This window comes from Myotis brandtii, unplaced genomic scaffold (assembly GCF_000412655.1).
Source record: "Myotis brandtii unplaced genomic scaffold, ASM41265v1 scaffold13, whole genome shotgun sequence".
NCBI classification, from domain to species: Eukaryota; Metazoa; Chordata; class Mammalia; order Chiroptera; family Vespertilionidae; genus Myotis; species Myotis brandtii.
This window is the reverse complement of record NW_005354595.1, coordinates 1568848-1583568: the sequence shown is the minus strand read 5'-3', so window position 1 is coordinate 1583568 and position 14721 is coordinate 1568848. Positions and strand designations below refer to the sequence as shown.

The 14721-nt window shown below is 40.1% G+C and overlaps 1 protein-coding gene across 1 annotated transcript in view; it reads right to left on the bottom strand.

The window, feature by feature from the left end:
- Positions 1–1414: 1414 nt before the first annotated feature.
- Positions 1415–14721, bottom strand: part of SVEP1 (sushi, von Willebrand factor type A, EGF and pentraxin domain containing 1) — a gene marked incomplete at its 5' end in the record, with an annotated part of 158571 nt that continues 145264 nt past the window's right edge. Inside the window, 5 exons of the mRNA XM_014534453.1 lie at positions 1415–1801; positions 6039–6132; positions 8275–8370; positions 10137–10232; positions 12994–13164. Coding sequence (XP_014389939.1) covers positions 1780–1801; positions 6039–6132; positions 8275–8370; positions 10137–10232; positions 12994–13164 — 479 coding nt within the window. The remainder of the gene's footprint in view (positions 1802–6038; positions 6133–8274; positions 8371–10136; positions 10233–12993; positions 13165–14721) is intronic.

Genomic DNA, 14721 nt, shown 5'->3' with positions numbered 1-14721 from the left:
GCCATAATGCACACTGGCCATTTATAGAGAAATGGCAGCACGGACCTGGTGCCAACAAAGCAACACTTGGCTTTCCCCAAGTGGGACACAGGCCCCACCACACCACAGAGAGATATCCCACCAAATTGCAGCCAACGCTGCCATGGCGCAAAATACAGCCCACAACCCAGCCCAGCCTGGAAACGGTGGCTGTGGGTGTAGGGTAATGATGTCATGTTCACTGGGCTGGAAAAAGTTTAGCTAAATCAGAAAGCAGGTTTAATTAAGCAAGTTTATTCTATATCTATAAAAGGCTAAGTTGACTTGTGCATGTGTGATACATATAAAGCTCTTGCTGGTGCCAATCGCACGCCTGTGTTTCCATCTGTCATTGTCGATCATGAATTTGGTTGACACTTCTATTATAGAGAAAGGGTGAATAGCGATATTAAAATAGTTCTTCTAATAAATTTCCTTTTAATGTGCATGAATCTGTGCACTGGGACACTAGTAAATAAATAAAATATATACTCATAAGCATATAAGACTGGCCAAGAGAGTGATGTCAGGAGAAGGAGTCAATAGCTGTGGGAAGTTCAGGGCAATGGAGAGAACCAAGAGGACAATAAAGATCTTTTGCATCATTCATGTCTTCACAGCGTTACAATGCACCCTGTGCCTATGTGGAAGTCATTCTCCCAGAGGTTGGAGACGAGTTGTCCTATTTTAAACAAAATTGTGATTTTCCTATTTTAAACAAAATCTAGTATTTGGCTGTATTTTCCAGAAGCATGGGGAAATCTTTATGCTGGTAGAAGTACAGGGATGGAGTTGGGTGGCACAGTGGGGGCTGAGGGGAAGCTCAGCTCTGCCTGGGTAGCCTCAGTTCATTGTTGCAGGTGGGACCAGGAGCAGAGCTCAGGTGAACTTGTCCTGTTTGCCTTTTCCCTCCCCTTTCCTGTCCTCCTATTGCTATTGCCTTTCTTCCAAAGCAACTGTGGGATTGTGATCCAGAAAGGGCTCTCTGTTACTCTTCCAGTTCTCGCATTTTTTATGCCAGATGTGAGAAGGAAAGGGAGCACTTTATTTTGTGTGCCATGGTCATGATGTCCCCCGCCCCCCCCGCTCCCCGCCGCATCTACTAAATTGATTCCTATGGCTTTCCAAATGTTGGGAAAGGAATCAGCCAGGCTGTTCTCAGCGCCACGAAAGCATTTCACGTGAAGGGTAGTAGATCCAATAGCTATTCTCTGATTAAATAAAAGGAAACCTTCATGGTTACACATATTGCAAAGAAGATGGAAATAGAATGAAGGTGACTCCTTTACTGTAATCTCTTGGTATACTACATGTGATCCAGTAGCATAGATGCAAATCACTAATCCTTGTCATTGTTTTGTGGCCACCTCACAAAATGGCACTATCCAGCAAAATATTATTTAGTAGCAAAATATATTTTAATTGAAACATCATTTTCAGTAACTGAATAAAAATGTGTACCAGGTACTTTCCCAATAGACAGCAGAGTATGTACATTTTGTGAGTGGAGCAGCATCTATTTAATATATTTTTATATAGAAAATACAGGCATATTTAAAAATGGAAACATGTAAGAAAGTACGTCACAAGAAGGAACAAAATATAACACAAAATAAAAAGGTAAACCCCAAATAACATGTGTACTACACAAAACGAGACCCAGCACCGTGTTGGAATTTCTTTGCGTAAGTTCTGGGATGCCCAGGGCTACCAGGAAGAGATGACCCTGTTCTTAGGGAGAGCTCCTTGGTTGTGCAGTGGTTAAAACCCAGTCCTCCTTTTCCTGGAACAAAAAAACAGAGAGATTCAACAGAAAAGACTGAACTGAAGAGGTAATAGACCCTTTGGGGTCAATTTGAACAGGATTGAAAGTCTCAGATACCTGGGCATTATCCATGGCGTTGTTTGTACGGATGGGAGTCATTCCTTGAGACAACTAAAGGGCATGAAGATCATGTGCTAACTCATGAAAAAATCCGAGAATCAGCAGACCCGGATTTTAGCCTTGGCTTTGTCTCTAGTTTCCTGTCTGATAACCCTCTCATCTGTAAACTGAGGGGTTTGGACTTCGTGAAAGGTCTCTTATAGCTTTCACAGTCTATAATTTTTATTTGTGGTATTTGTTTAGGATCAATTTTATGAAGAAGCACACAGAGATTGGGGAAACACAATCTCCTTTTTAAGGATTGAACTACCTGGGAACCATACCAGGTGAGTCTTATCCATTGGTAGAGAAGGTAACTGGTTGAGGTATTTAATTAATGCTACAGGGCATTTCTTCGCTGGCTGTCACAGATGCCCAGAAATCGCTCCATCTGTCAACAAACATTTGTTGAGCATTAATTTTTGTGCCTGTGCTAAGCACGAGGGATACAATCTTTTGCCTACTCAATCTCATGGGAGAGAAGAAAATAAAAAACGATTTGTAAACATTTATTGTTATAATTTCTCAGAAAAGCTTCCTCCCCTTCCCATTTCAGGGACTTATATTCCACCTTCTTTCCTCTGGGAACTGCCAGCCTCCTCTCCCCTTTACCCAAAGGTAAGGTAAAAGTTTTGACAAGAAGACTCTTCATGTTAGTACGACATAGCCCAGGGGTGGGCAAACTTTTTGACTCGAGGGCCACAATGGGTTCTTAAACTGGACCAGAGGGCCGGAACAAAAGCATGGCTCGACCTAGGACCACAGTTGACTGATTCATGGTTGGCCCCTGAATCCACCTGGACTAGGCAGTTCTGGATTTTTAAACTGGGTCAGCACACTGTTTCAGTGGATACAGTAGTATGATGTGTAAATGCAGGGGCTGCAAGCAGTTCTGTCCTTTCATGGGAACTGAACAGCAGAGAAAACCACTCTGCAGCAAGAGGAGGGAGGGAGTAGATGCTGGAGAGAGAAGGCAAGGCAGGAGGTGGAGAAGCTTCAGGTGGCTTTCAAGTCCTCAGTCGGATCCTCCTGAGGTTCAGCCATCCATGTAATCGGGTTCCACGCAAGGCCCCTCAATTGTGATAACAAATTCCTTTCTTTGCTTAAGCTAGTTAGAGTTGCAATTAGAGAGTCCTAATATGGATCTTCTAGAAAAATGGCTCACAGTATAATGGGGGGGAGGGGGGGAGAGACTGCCCAGTCCTTGAATGTGGGATACACTTCCCAGCTTAATTTGCCATATATTTTTTGATTCCTTTATCAAACGTTTGCACAAAAATGTAATTTTGTTCTTTTTATTAGATAGTATTTTCACATAGGCTAAAAACCGCCCTTCCCCTTGTCAAAAAAGACTCCTTTGGGAGTATTTTGATGTTAGGAAACCACATAAACGCAGGCTTCCTTTTCTTATTTGAAGGAATTGAAATAGAAAGTCTAAAATTATAAGAATGTTATAAATAGTTCCTGTTCCTTTTTGAGTCACTGTAATTCTTATTCCTTTTACTTTCTCTCTCCTCTTACTTTCCCCAGAAATCGATTTCAGTTTGATTTCATTTTTTTGTATCATTCAACTCTACTCTCAGATGAAAGTATCATCTTTATCTTGGAAGCTTCTATATAGACTTGTACAATCAAAGCTTGCTCTTTAGGGTTCAGTTTATTTTTTCCTCTCTGCAGAGATGGCATATGCTTGAGATAATATGAGGACATTCATTGGCACAAGATGGATTTTTTTTGTTAATTAAGTTTTTATTTAAATAGATTATTGTCCTTGAAAGTTGACTTTGACATTCCAATCAAAATAAAATAAAAGGAAATGAAAAAGAAGAGTTGTTTTCAATTAACTAAATTTCCCATTTTTAAAAATGAATATGCTCTTTGTTTTCAATGACTCCTATAAGACTGAAGTAACTGTACATTATACAAATCTAAATGATGTAATGCAATAGTGCATTTTGAAAGTCATAAAATAGAGCTGGTACTACTCCAACATTGCAACATTTTTATATTGAAAATATTTATCCATGGTATGATGACAATTTAGTTGATATTTCCTGAGGTTTAAAACAGTCAAGAAAGAAGAACAACGCTGGAAGCATTATGTTTCTGATTTCAAATAATATTACAAAGCTATAGTAATCAAAACAGTATAGCATTGCCATAGAAGCAGATACATAGATCAATGCACAGAAGAGAGAACCCAGAAATAAACCCAGGCACACATAGTCAATTAACTTATGACAAAGGAGCCAGAATCTATGATGGGGAAAGGATAGTCTCCTCAATAAATGCTATTGGGAAAACTGGATGGCATGTGTAAAGGAATGAAACTATGTTATACCATACAAAAATTAACTCAAAATGAATTAAAGAAAATATGGGCAGTAAGCTCCTTGACATTGATCTTGGCAATGATTTTTTTGGATTTGATACCAAAAGCAAAGGCAACCCAAGACAAATCAACAAGTGGTACTACATCAAACTAAAAAGTTTATGCACAGCAAAGGAAACTATAAAAAAAAAGAAAAGGCCACCTACTGAGTGGGAGAAAATGTTTGCAAATCATGTATCTGATAAAGAGTTAATTTCCAAAATATATAAAGAACTCATACAACTCAACAAACAAAAATCAAACAATCCAATTAAAAAATGGGCAGAGGATCTGAATAGACATTTTTCCCAAAGAGGACATACAGATGGCCAATACACATGAAAAGATGCTCAAATTACTAATCATTAGAGAAATGCAAATTAAAACCACAATAAGGTATCACCTCACACATGTTAGAATGGCTATTATAAAAAAGACAAAAAATAACAAGTGGAGAAAAGGGAACCTTGTGCATTGTTGGTGGGAATATAAATTGGTGTAGCTACTATGAAAAACAGTAGAGAGAGTCCTCAAAAAAATAAAAATAGAACTACCATAAAATCTAGTAATTCCACTTCTGGAATATTATTCAGCCATGAAAGAGAAGAAAATATTGCCATTTTCAACAACAATGATGGATCCTGAGGGCATTATGCTATCTGAAATAAGTCAGAGAAAAACAAATACTGTATCACCTCACTTAAGTGTGGAATCTAAAACAAACCAAAAAATCAAAACCAAACTCATATACAAAAAACAGATTAGTGGCTGCAAGAGGTGGAATGAAGGAGTGGAAGGTTGGTGAATGGAATAAGAAATCAAAAGGAACAAACATCCTGTTGTAAAATAAATAAGTCATGGGGATGTAATGTACAGCATTGCGACTATAGTTAATAATATTGTGCTGCATATTTGCAAGTTAAGACAATAAATCTTTTTATCTGAACAGTTCTCATCAAACAAAAAAAAACATTTTGTAACTATGCATGGTGATAGATGTTAACTAGATTTATTATGGGGATCATTTCACAATATATATACAGATATCAAATCATTATGTTGTACACTTGAAATAATGTAATGTTGTATGTATGCCAATCAACAATTTTTTTTAGAAACCTTAAATTATTTTTTAAACTATTTCTCCTTTGACTTATTTTTATGATGATCTTTTCTCAATTATATTTATCTAATTCGATATTAGAAACCAATTGACAGAACATATATTTACATAACATTTTTGTAGCCAATTACATTTATTTTTGTTGTAACCAGGAATGCAAATGAAGGTCAATAAATGTATTGAGTTTATTATTTACTTTACACCCCTGAGTGTAAAAAAATACAATCTTCTATTCAAGAAGGCAGTTGACTTGTTTAACCCTTTTTTTTATGGAAAAATATGCAATGCTTCACGAATTTGAGTCATCCTTGTGTAGGGGTCAAGCTAATCTGCCCTGTATTATTCCAATTTTGGTATATGTGCGGCCAAAATGAGTACAAGATTATTTACTTTTGAGGCATCATTGTTTGATTTGTCAATCCTTAACTAATATTTCTTTGCGTTGCCTTTAGTTCAAATTTAGAGAGTGTATCTCACAATGGACATTTTTGGATATAAAATGCTCACCCTCACACTAGAGATACCTTCTGGTTCTTGAACAACTTAACCTGAATTTCGATCTCTTTATGTTATTGATAAGCATTAGTCTTTGGTTGTCTTACCTGGAACAGTCATGTCCAGTCCAAGCTGAGAGACAATGGCATCGGTTTGGTCTTACGCATTTTCCACCATTTAAGCAGGGAGACTGGCAAACAGCTGGGATAAAAAATGCATGCATTTATTTAATCAGCACTTAGCAATCCTGAAGATGTCCATGAAAGCATGTAAGTAAGATTTGACTCTGTTTTCTTCTCCAGCCACCAACACTCCTCATAGACTGTTTGCATTAGGCATTTCTGCCCCTTTGCTTGACCTCATGTCCTTCTGTGGCTCCACCTCCTTTTTTCCTTCCAAGCTAGTCATTTTCATATTTAAGTTCCAGGTTAAGTTCTACCTATGTATTGAAATCTTTGCTGATAACTTCAAGTCCACTGTTTTTTTCTCTTCTTTAATATTTTTATTTATGTAACTAATTTGGCACATACTGTTTTGAACTGTGAACTTTTCATATGCTCAATTAGACTGTAAATCCCTTGAGGGAGCTAGCACTGAACTCTATGATTCAGTCATTACATCAGATATCAACTCATGACAATAAATCAGGCAAGAGCTTGTCTAAAATAACAGATGACTCAAAAGCCCGTGTGTTGGCTAGGAAACATATTTCATGACTTTTACTGGCCTTAATTAGAATGATGGAACCTGGAGTAGAGTTAAAAATTAGCCACAGATGAAACCCTGAATGAACACTCAAAGGTTTACTATAGAGACATCTTCCTTATAAATTCATAGTCTCATCACCAAACTCTTCACTTGCATGAGTCTATTTGGTAAAGAACCCTAGGATGCTAAAAACTGATAAAGACCCAACACCAGCAAGTTTAACATATCAAAGAGAAAGGAGAACATCCTACAGGGAGGAAATGAAATGCCTGTTGAGAGAAATGAGAAACATTTCAGTTTCAATTTCAGCCTCATTATAGCTTGGAAAGGTAAGCTTCCCCAGATGAACAGTTCATCTTTGGTGAGATATAAATAGATGTACTTCTTTAATCATTCATGCATACAATATGGGGGGGGGGGCATGTAGAATGCCAGCCAGTACCAGGCACTTGGGTGGAAGAGAGAGGACAAGAAATAAAACATTAGTCTTTGTCCTTGGGGAGCCGTCTTGGTGAGTGAAGAGTAAGAGTAAGCCAACAGAATGCACATATGTGCAATACAGTAAAAGGAAAGTATGAAACAAAGCAGGCTTAAAAATAGTAAAAATGAAGCCCAATAATTTAAAACCAACTCTCCATAGATTCTGTGTACCAATATAAAAAGTATTACTCCTTTTCAGGAGCATGATGATTTAATGGTGCCTGACTGTACTAAGCACTTACTTTCTCTTCCTTGTCTAAAAGCTTAACATCTTCCTCCTTCCCTTTAACATGGGAGCTCCCATTGGTCCCGTCTGAGCCACCTTCTCATGCCATGTGTCTTCTGCATAGTCTTATTCTTTTTCCCCATGAATTTTTTTCCAATGATAACCCACAAATTTCTATCTTCAGTATAGATGTATCTTCTGGGAGCAATCAGCCACCTGCCTATCAGACCTCTCCCTTGTATGTTCCACAGGCCCCTCAAAGTGAGTCAATACTTAACTCCTTATCTAAACCTCAAACCTGCTCCTCTTGGGGTCTCTGTCTCAGTAAATGGCACCATCAGGGACCCAAACTGGAAATATCAGTGTTGACTCTGCTCAGACCTTTACTCCCACAATGAAACCTATAACTGAGTAGTGTAGATTCACCTCCCATACTTCTCTCAAATCTATTTGGGCTGTCATTTCTCCAGACTTTATTGCCGCTTGCCAATTCTGCTTTGATAACTTCCTAACTGGTCTCCTAGTAAGTCATGCTTTCTGCCATTATCCATACTGCTGCCAAAATCATTTTTCTAAAAGAAAATCTGATTGTGATTTTCCCACTTAAAACCCTTCAGTGGCTTCTGCTGCTCACTAGACATGCTCCAGCATTTTGAACTTGGCACTCAAAATAAATATTTTTCTGAACCTCTGACACTAAGATGCCTGACAACTCAGTCAACTTAGCTGCTCTTCTCTGGCACATGACTCTGAAAGGTAACTCTGAGGCATTCGGATTCACCATTCGAGGGGCCATTTGAGGAATTCTTGAGAAACCCTGATACCCTTTCTTTCACTGCCACCTCGGAATCTGAGTCCTACTCATCAATGTCCTCTAGGACTTCAAGGAGATAAGTCACCAAGACAACAAACCATGATAGGACGCCTACCTGTATGACAGCGGGACCCCGTCCAGCCAGGTGGGCAGTCGCACTGATAAGGGGCCACACAGCGACCGCCATTCAGACAGGGAAGAATGCATATTGCTAGAGAGGAGATCGAAAATGATTTGATGAAAATACACACACTAAGATATGTTCATGTGTTCAAAAAACATGATCCAGGAGGAGTAAAACCTTGTATGACCCACGAGAGAACTTCCCGTATGTGTTGTGTTTATTAATCAGTATCACTGGGGAAACACAATTAGGAAAGTAACTCTGGCCCCTTAGCCTGCAGTCATGACTGATGCCAAATGCGCTCCTTTGGAGAAGACCCACTGTAATCAATACCTGCTAAGTGCTTCGCTTTCCCTTCACAGAATCAGCAGAATGTTCCCCATTTATTGCAGTTTCAAATTTCCAGTACAAATTACATAAAATGCTCTAAGAGGGTTTGGCTGCCACGAGGCACTCTTCTTGTCTTGAATTAAATGTGAAAATGGGAGTCAGACAGGCTATCCTACAGGCTGTTGGCAACACATTGGCAGTGATGGGAAAACTTGCTCTTTATTTCCTTGGAGCCGAGGCCTGATGATGATTGAATCAGGCCTCTCCTACACCCTCCCCAGTAAACATTCCTCCTATTGAGCTCTTCGAAGAGGTGTAGTCTGTTTAAAAGGAGTGAGATTGTCTATTAGTTTGCTATTCCAAGCGTGGTTCTCAAACCAAAAGTATTGGCATTACCTAGGAATTGGCTGGAAATGCAGAATCTCAGGTCCCAACTCATCTACTGAATCAGAATTTGCATTTAACAACATCTCCCAGGTGATCTGTGTGCACATTAAAGCTTGGGAAGTCCTGCTCTAAGCCAGGAGGGCAGGTGCATGCTCAATGAGATAAGCAAGGCCTGTTGTTAGGGCACCCAGGGCAAATGTTCCCTGAGTCTTTGGACTCCTGCCATTACAGCAGGTCAAGTATAGAAGCCTTAAGTGGGAAGGAATGACTGGGGAGAAGAGGAAGGAAAATGTAATTTCTCTCCTTTCTTCATCACTGTGAGAATACTTGCTATGGTGAGTTGTTAATGACCTGAATTTATTTCCATCTTATATTTTCCTTTCTAGATTAGTTCAAATAGTTACACTTAAAGAAGTTTTAGAATCTCATAAAATGTCTGGTCTTAGAAAAACCTGATGTAGTCCAATGACCATCTCATTAATGATTTTAAATGTTATTTACATATACCACTCCCAACGAAAAATGAAATCATTTTTTCCTAACATGTATTTTTTAAGATAGGAAAACAAAATGTGGATTAGACATTAAAAAATGTTTAAAACCACTTATTCACGGTCTCCTGGACGTTCAAATTAAAATGTATTACTATGAGAATAAATATTCTATATTAATTTACCAACCTTTGTGTAGATATGGGAATGCCAAATTTCCTTAACTGGGAAGAACTGCCCTTAATGAAAAAGAGTGAATGGTGAGCTGCAAAGTACAATGTTAGGCAATGCCATGAATTTACAGCTGCAGCTACGAGTGGCAGAATATATAAAAAGACTAGAGATGAAGGAAGACAAAGTCTGGGAAACCCCTGATGATTAGCTCCTTTCCAGATGATCCTTAGAAATTTGTGCCAGGAGAATGTGGAGATGACGGATGTTGATAACTATATTTTCATGGTCTAATATTCTAGATCTCCTGAAAGTGACTGACATATTCCGATCAGCTCTAGCTGCCCTGTCTGGCCTGCTGCAGGATAAGCAAATAAATCCCTGCCGCCAGCAGAGCCAGTTCACAGTAACTCTGAGTTGTCAGCTTCCAGGAAAATTACCAGAACTCCAAGTAAGGTTTGAAGAAAGACTCACGTTCTTCACAGAGGCGCCCCATCCAGCCGTCTGGACAGGAGCAAGCATTTGGGCGTTGGCAGATACCCCCATTCTGACATGGGAATCGACAGACGGCTGTAAAAGAAGCAGATGGTCATAAATCGAGGGAATTATGGAAGGTTGGTTGTCAGAAAATAGAATTACAGTGGGGCCTTGACTTACGAGTGTCCCGACTAATGAGTTCTTTGAGATACCAGCTGTCTCTCCGCCGATTTTTTGCATTGAGTTGATAGAGTAATTTGAGTTAATGAGCTCCTTAACGAGCTCAGTCTTGGAATGAGTTAAACTCGTAAGTCAAGGCCCCACTGTATATTGCATACTATATCCTTGACTTAAGCTTTAAGGAAGAGAAACAAAACGGAATCTCAAGATTTGGTTGGGGATGAACCTGAGGGGCTCAGAAGGGCCACAACACAGCTATCAAGGTTTTAGTAATTTGGAGATTCAGGGTAAGGGGGACAAGGTGGCTTATGTAAAGGAATGCCCCTTTAGAAGATGTGCAAATGCCCTTTCAAAGGTGGCCTTTGGTGGCCAGGAGCTCTTTGGTGCTGCCACCACCTCATAGTATCTTAAGACAAAAGAAGAAACAAGAGCAAACAAATACACAACCCTTATTTTGACTTCTCATGTTAAGTAAAATCTGGACTATTCCCTGAAGATGCCACCTCCACAGCAGCCCTCTTAAAAGAAGGTTGCACTTTCTCTTACATCCCATGTGCTGATGATGTCATAGCTCACTGTTGCTTTCAGAAAGTTAATTTTCTTTCTCCTGTAATAACCCTAGACATTTTTGAGGCTCATGCCATTCATCATGGACTACTTCAATTCTCCCTGCCCCCACAAGTTATGAAAGACTTTGGCTTTCACACCAAATCCAAATCTGATCATTGTCCATGGGGCCATGTGGAAAACCTCTCCAACAACTTGATTATTTTTTTAGTTCCTTGGATATGTGTATCTTGTTCACTAGCATAGTTCCTGACTTTCAATAAATGTTTCTAGAATGAATGGAACAATTACGATTTGTAAATAAAATTATTAGAAAAGTATACGTTTTAGAAGGACATGCTTGAATGCCTTGTTATCTACCTCTTTTTATTTTGCAGAATTACAAGCATAGAATCTTTTATTCCCCCAAGATTTTATTGAAAGCACACACAAAATTCGTCCTTGGGTTTGAAAATTCCATACAGCAAGTAAAGAGACAGAACTGCTCCCAGCTGTCTCTCCACCGATTTTTTGCATTGAGTTGATAGAGTAATTTGAGTTAACGAGCTCCTTAACGAGCTCAGTCTTGGAACGAATTAAACTCGTAAGTCAAGGCCCCACTGTATATTGCATACTATATCCTTGACTTAAGCTTTAAGGAAGAGAAACAAAACGGAATCTCAAGATTTGGTTGGGGATGAACCTGAGGGGCTCAGTAGGGCCACAACACAGCTATCAAGGTTTTAGTAATTTGGAGATTCAGGGTAAGGGGGACAAGGTGGCTTATGTAAAGGAATGCCCCTTTAGAAGATGTGCAAATGCCCTTTCAAAGGTGGCCTTTGGTGGCCAGGAGCTCTTTGGTGCTGCCACCACCTCAGAGTATCTTAAGACAAAAGAAGAAACAAGAGCAAACAAGCACACAACCCTTATTTTGACTTCTCATGTTAAGTAAAATCTGGACTATTCCCTGAAGATGCCACCTCCACAGCAGCCCTCTTAAAAGAAGGTTGCACTTTCTCTTACATCCCATGTGCTGATGATGTCATATCTCACTGTTGCTTTCAGAAAGTTAATTTTCTTTCTCCTGTAATAACCCTAGACATTTTTGAGGCTCATGCCATTCATCATGGACTACTTCAATTCTCCCTGCCCCCACAAGTTATGAAAGACTTTGGCTTTCACACCAAATCCAAATCTGATCATTGTCCATGGGGCCATGTGGAAAACCTCTCCAACAACTTGATTATTTTTTTAGTTCCTTGGATATGTGTATCTTGTTCACTAGCATAGTTCCTGACTTTCAGTAAATGTTTCTAGAATGAATGGAACAATTACGATTTGTAAATAAAATTATTAGAAAAGTATACGTTTTAGAAGGACATGCTTGAATGCCTTGTTATCTACCTCTTTTTATTTTGCAGAATTACAAGCATAGAATCTTTTATTCCCCCAAGATTTTATTGAAAGCACACACAAAATTCGTCCTTGGGTTTGAAAATTCCATACAACAAGTAAAGAGACAGAAGTGCCCATGTAAACACGGAGTGCTGGTCACCCACCCGAGTATGGCCAGATTGGGTGAGAGCTCTGTTTCCCTGAGGCTGCCTGGTACCTCTTGTTTTATACTCTGCCCATTAGGTGGGCTGTCCCATCTCCTATGGGATTTGGGGCCTGCCAGGATAGGTGGGTAGAACCAGAATCTGTGCTGAAATACTTGAGGGGCCAAGAGGTGCACCCAGGACCCAGACATGACACTGCTTCCCTTAGCAGCTGAGAATTCTCCCGAGATTTGGAGAGAAGACGTGCCTGAGGATCCATGATTAACTCAGGAAGGGACACTGTGCTGGGCTAGAGTTCTGTGTACAAGCTTTCAAAACTCAAACCAATAAAGTAAAAAAACAAAATGACACAAATGTTAAAATTTAAAGACAAAGAAAAATAAAGCAGCATGCTCTCTACTTTTGGAATGCGTTAGATTTGGCATAACTCTAACTTAAATGCATCTTCACGAACTGGCTTCCAAAGGTCACTTAGTGTAGTGCCCTAGCCTGGTTGTGGCCCACATCAGACTTCCATATATATTTCCCTATGGTTTCCCTAAGAAATAACCACCCAAATGTTTCCTTACCCCTGCAAATAGGAGGTGATGTCCAGTTTCCACTCTCTAGGCAAACACTCCTTAGGGAACCTTCCAACATGTATCCACTGTAACACGAGTAGGTGATCATGTCCCCATACTGATAATGTACGCCTCGAGCAATTGCATTTGGTACATGACTTGGTGGACCGCATGAGATTTCTATAGGAAAACAAAACAACAATGAGGCTTGTGCTACTGATCCAGCCAGTGGATGGAGAAGAACACAGTCTCATTTCTAAGACTGAATTAATTTAAGGAGCAACAAACAAACAAACAAACACAAACAAACAAACAAACAAACACAAAACATAAAGGCTACCATTTCACCTATAAATATCTAAGCGATACTAGGAACTAAAAGCATAATTTGCTGCTGTCTAGCAAAATTAGATGTGCAAGATCAAAAGTTTTGTCTTCTGATTTAAATGTTGAAGCTGAGCTGTGTTATACTCAAGGCAAGACGTCTGCAGGAGACCAAGAAGGAGCTCTGGTAATTTGCCTAAGATGTGGCTGCAAGAGAACTTCATTGCAGGTTGCTTATCTAATTAGAAGAGAAGGAGCAGGAGGATTACTTGCAGTCCACTATTTTACAATAAAAAGCACTAACTGCAGCACTACATATTCTTTTAAAAAATATATGTATTTTTATTGATTTCAGAGAGGAAGGGGGAGGGAAAGACAGATATCTCAACATCAATGATGAGAGACGCATTGATCAGCTGCCTCCTGCACGCCCCCTACTGGGAATCGAGCTCCCAACTTGGGCATGTGACCTTGACTGGAATCGAACCCGGGACCCTTCAGTCCATAGGCAGAAGCTCTATTCACTGAGCCAAACCGGCTAGGGCTGCAGTACTGCATATTCCATCAGGCTATTTTATTAGTGTGTACAACAGTGCCAGGCATGCAATGGATGCTCTGTACATATTTTAAAAACGAGCAAATGAATGAATATTGTCTCTGGCCTATAGATACTGATTTTACACACCTTGATGAGGTTTCTGACATTCAAGGTTTCATATTACTTCCCTTTTTTTCAAGTCTATAAAACAGTGGCTCTCTACTTTTGGAATGTGTTAGATTTTGCATAAGTCTAACTTAAATGAATCTTCACGAACTGGCTTCCAAAAGGTGACTTAGTGCCATAGCCCAGTGGTCAGCAAACCGCGGCTCGCGAGCCACATGCGGCTCTTTGGCCCTTTAAGTGTGGCTCTTCCACAAAATAACACGTGCGGGCACGCACGTACACTGCGATCGAAACTTCGTGGCCCATGCGCAGAAGTCGGTTTTCGGCCTGGGCGAGTCTATTTTGAAGAAGTGGCATTAGAAGAAGTGGGGGGTGTTAGTCCAGCGATGCAGCGCAGGTGGGCCGCGGGATACACAGCGCGGGGGAGGTACATTGTTTTGAGGTACTCTTGCTGAGGTCGACCCCTTCCAACTCTCCCATCCACACTCGTCTTGTATACTTGTTTCAGATAGACGAGTGTGGATGGGAGAGTTGGAAGGGGTCGACCTCAGCGAGCGTACCTCAAAACAATGTACCTCCCCCGCGCTGCGTATCCCAAGGCCCGCCTGCGCGGCGTCTCCACTCGCCTGACTGACTGACACCCCCCACTTCTTCTAACAACACTTCTTCAAAATAGACTTGCCCAGGCCTAAAACCGACTTCTGCTCATGGGCCACGAAGTTTCAATCGCACTGTACATGCGCGCCCGA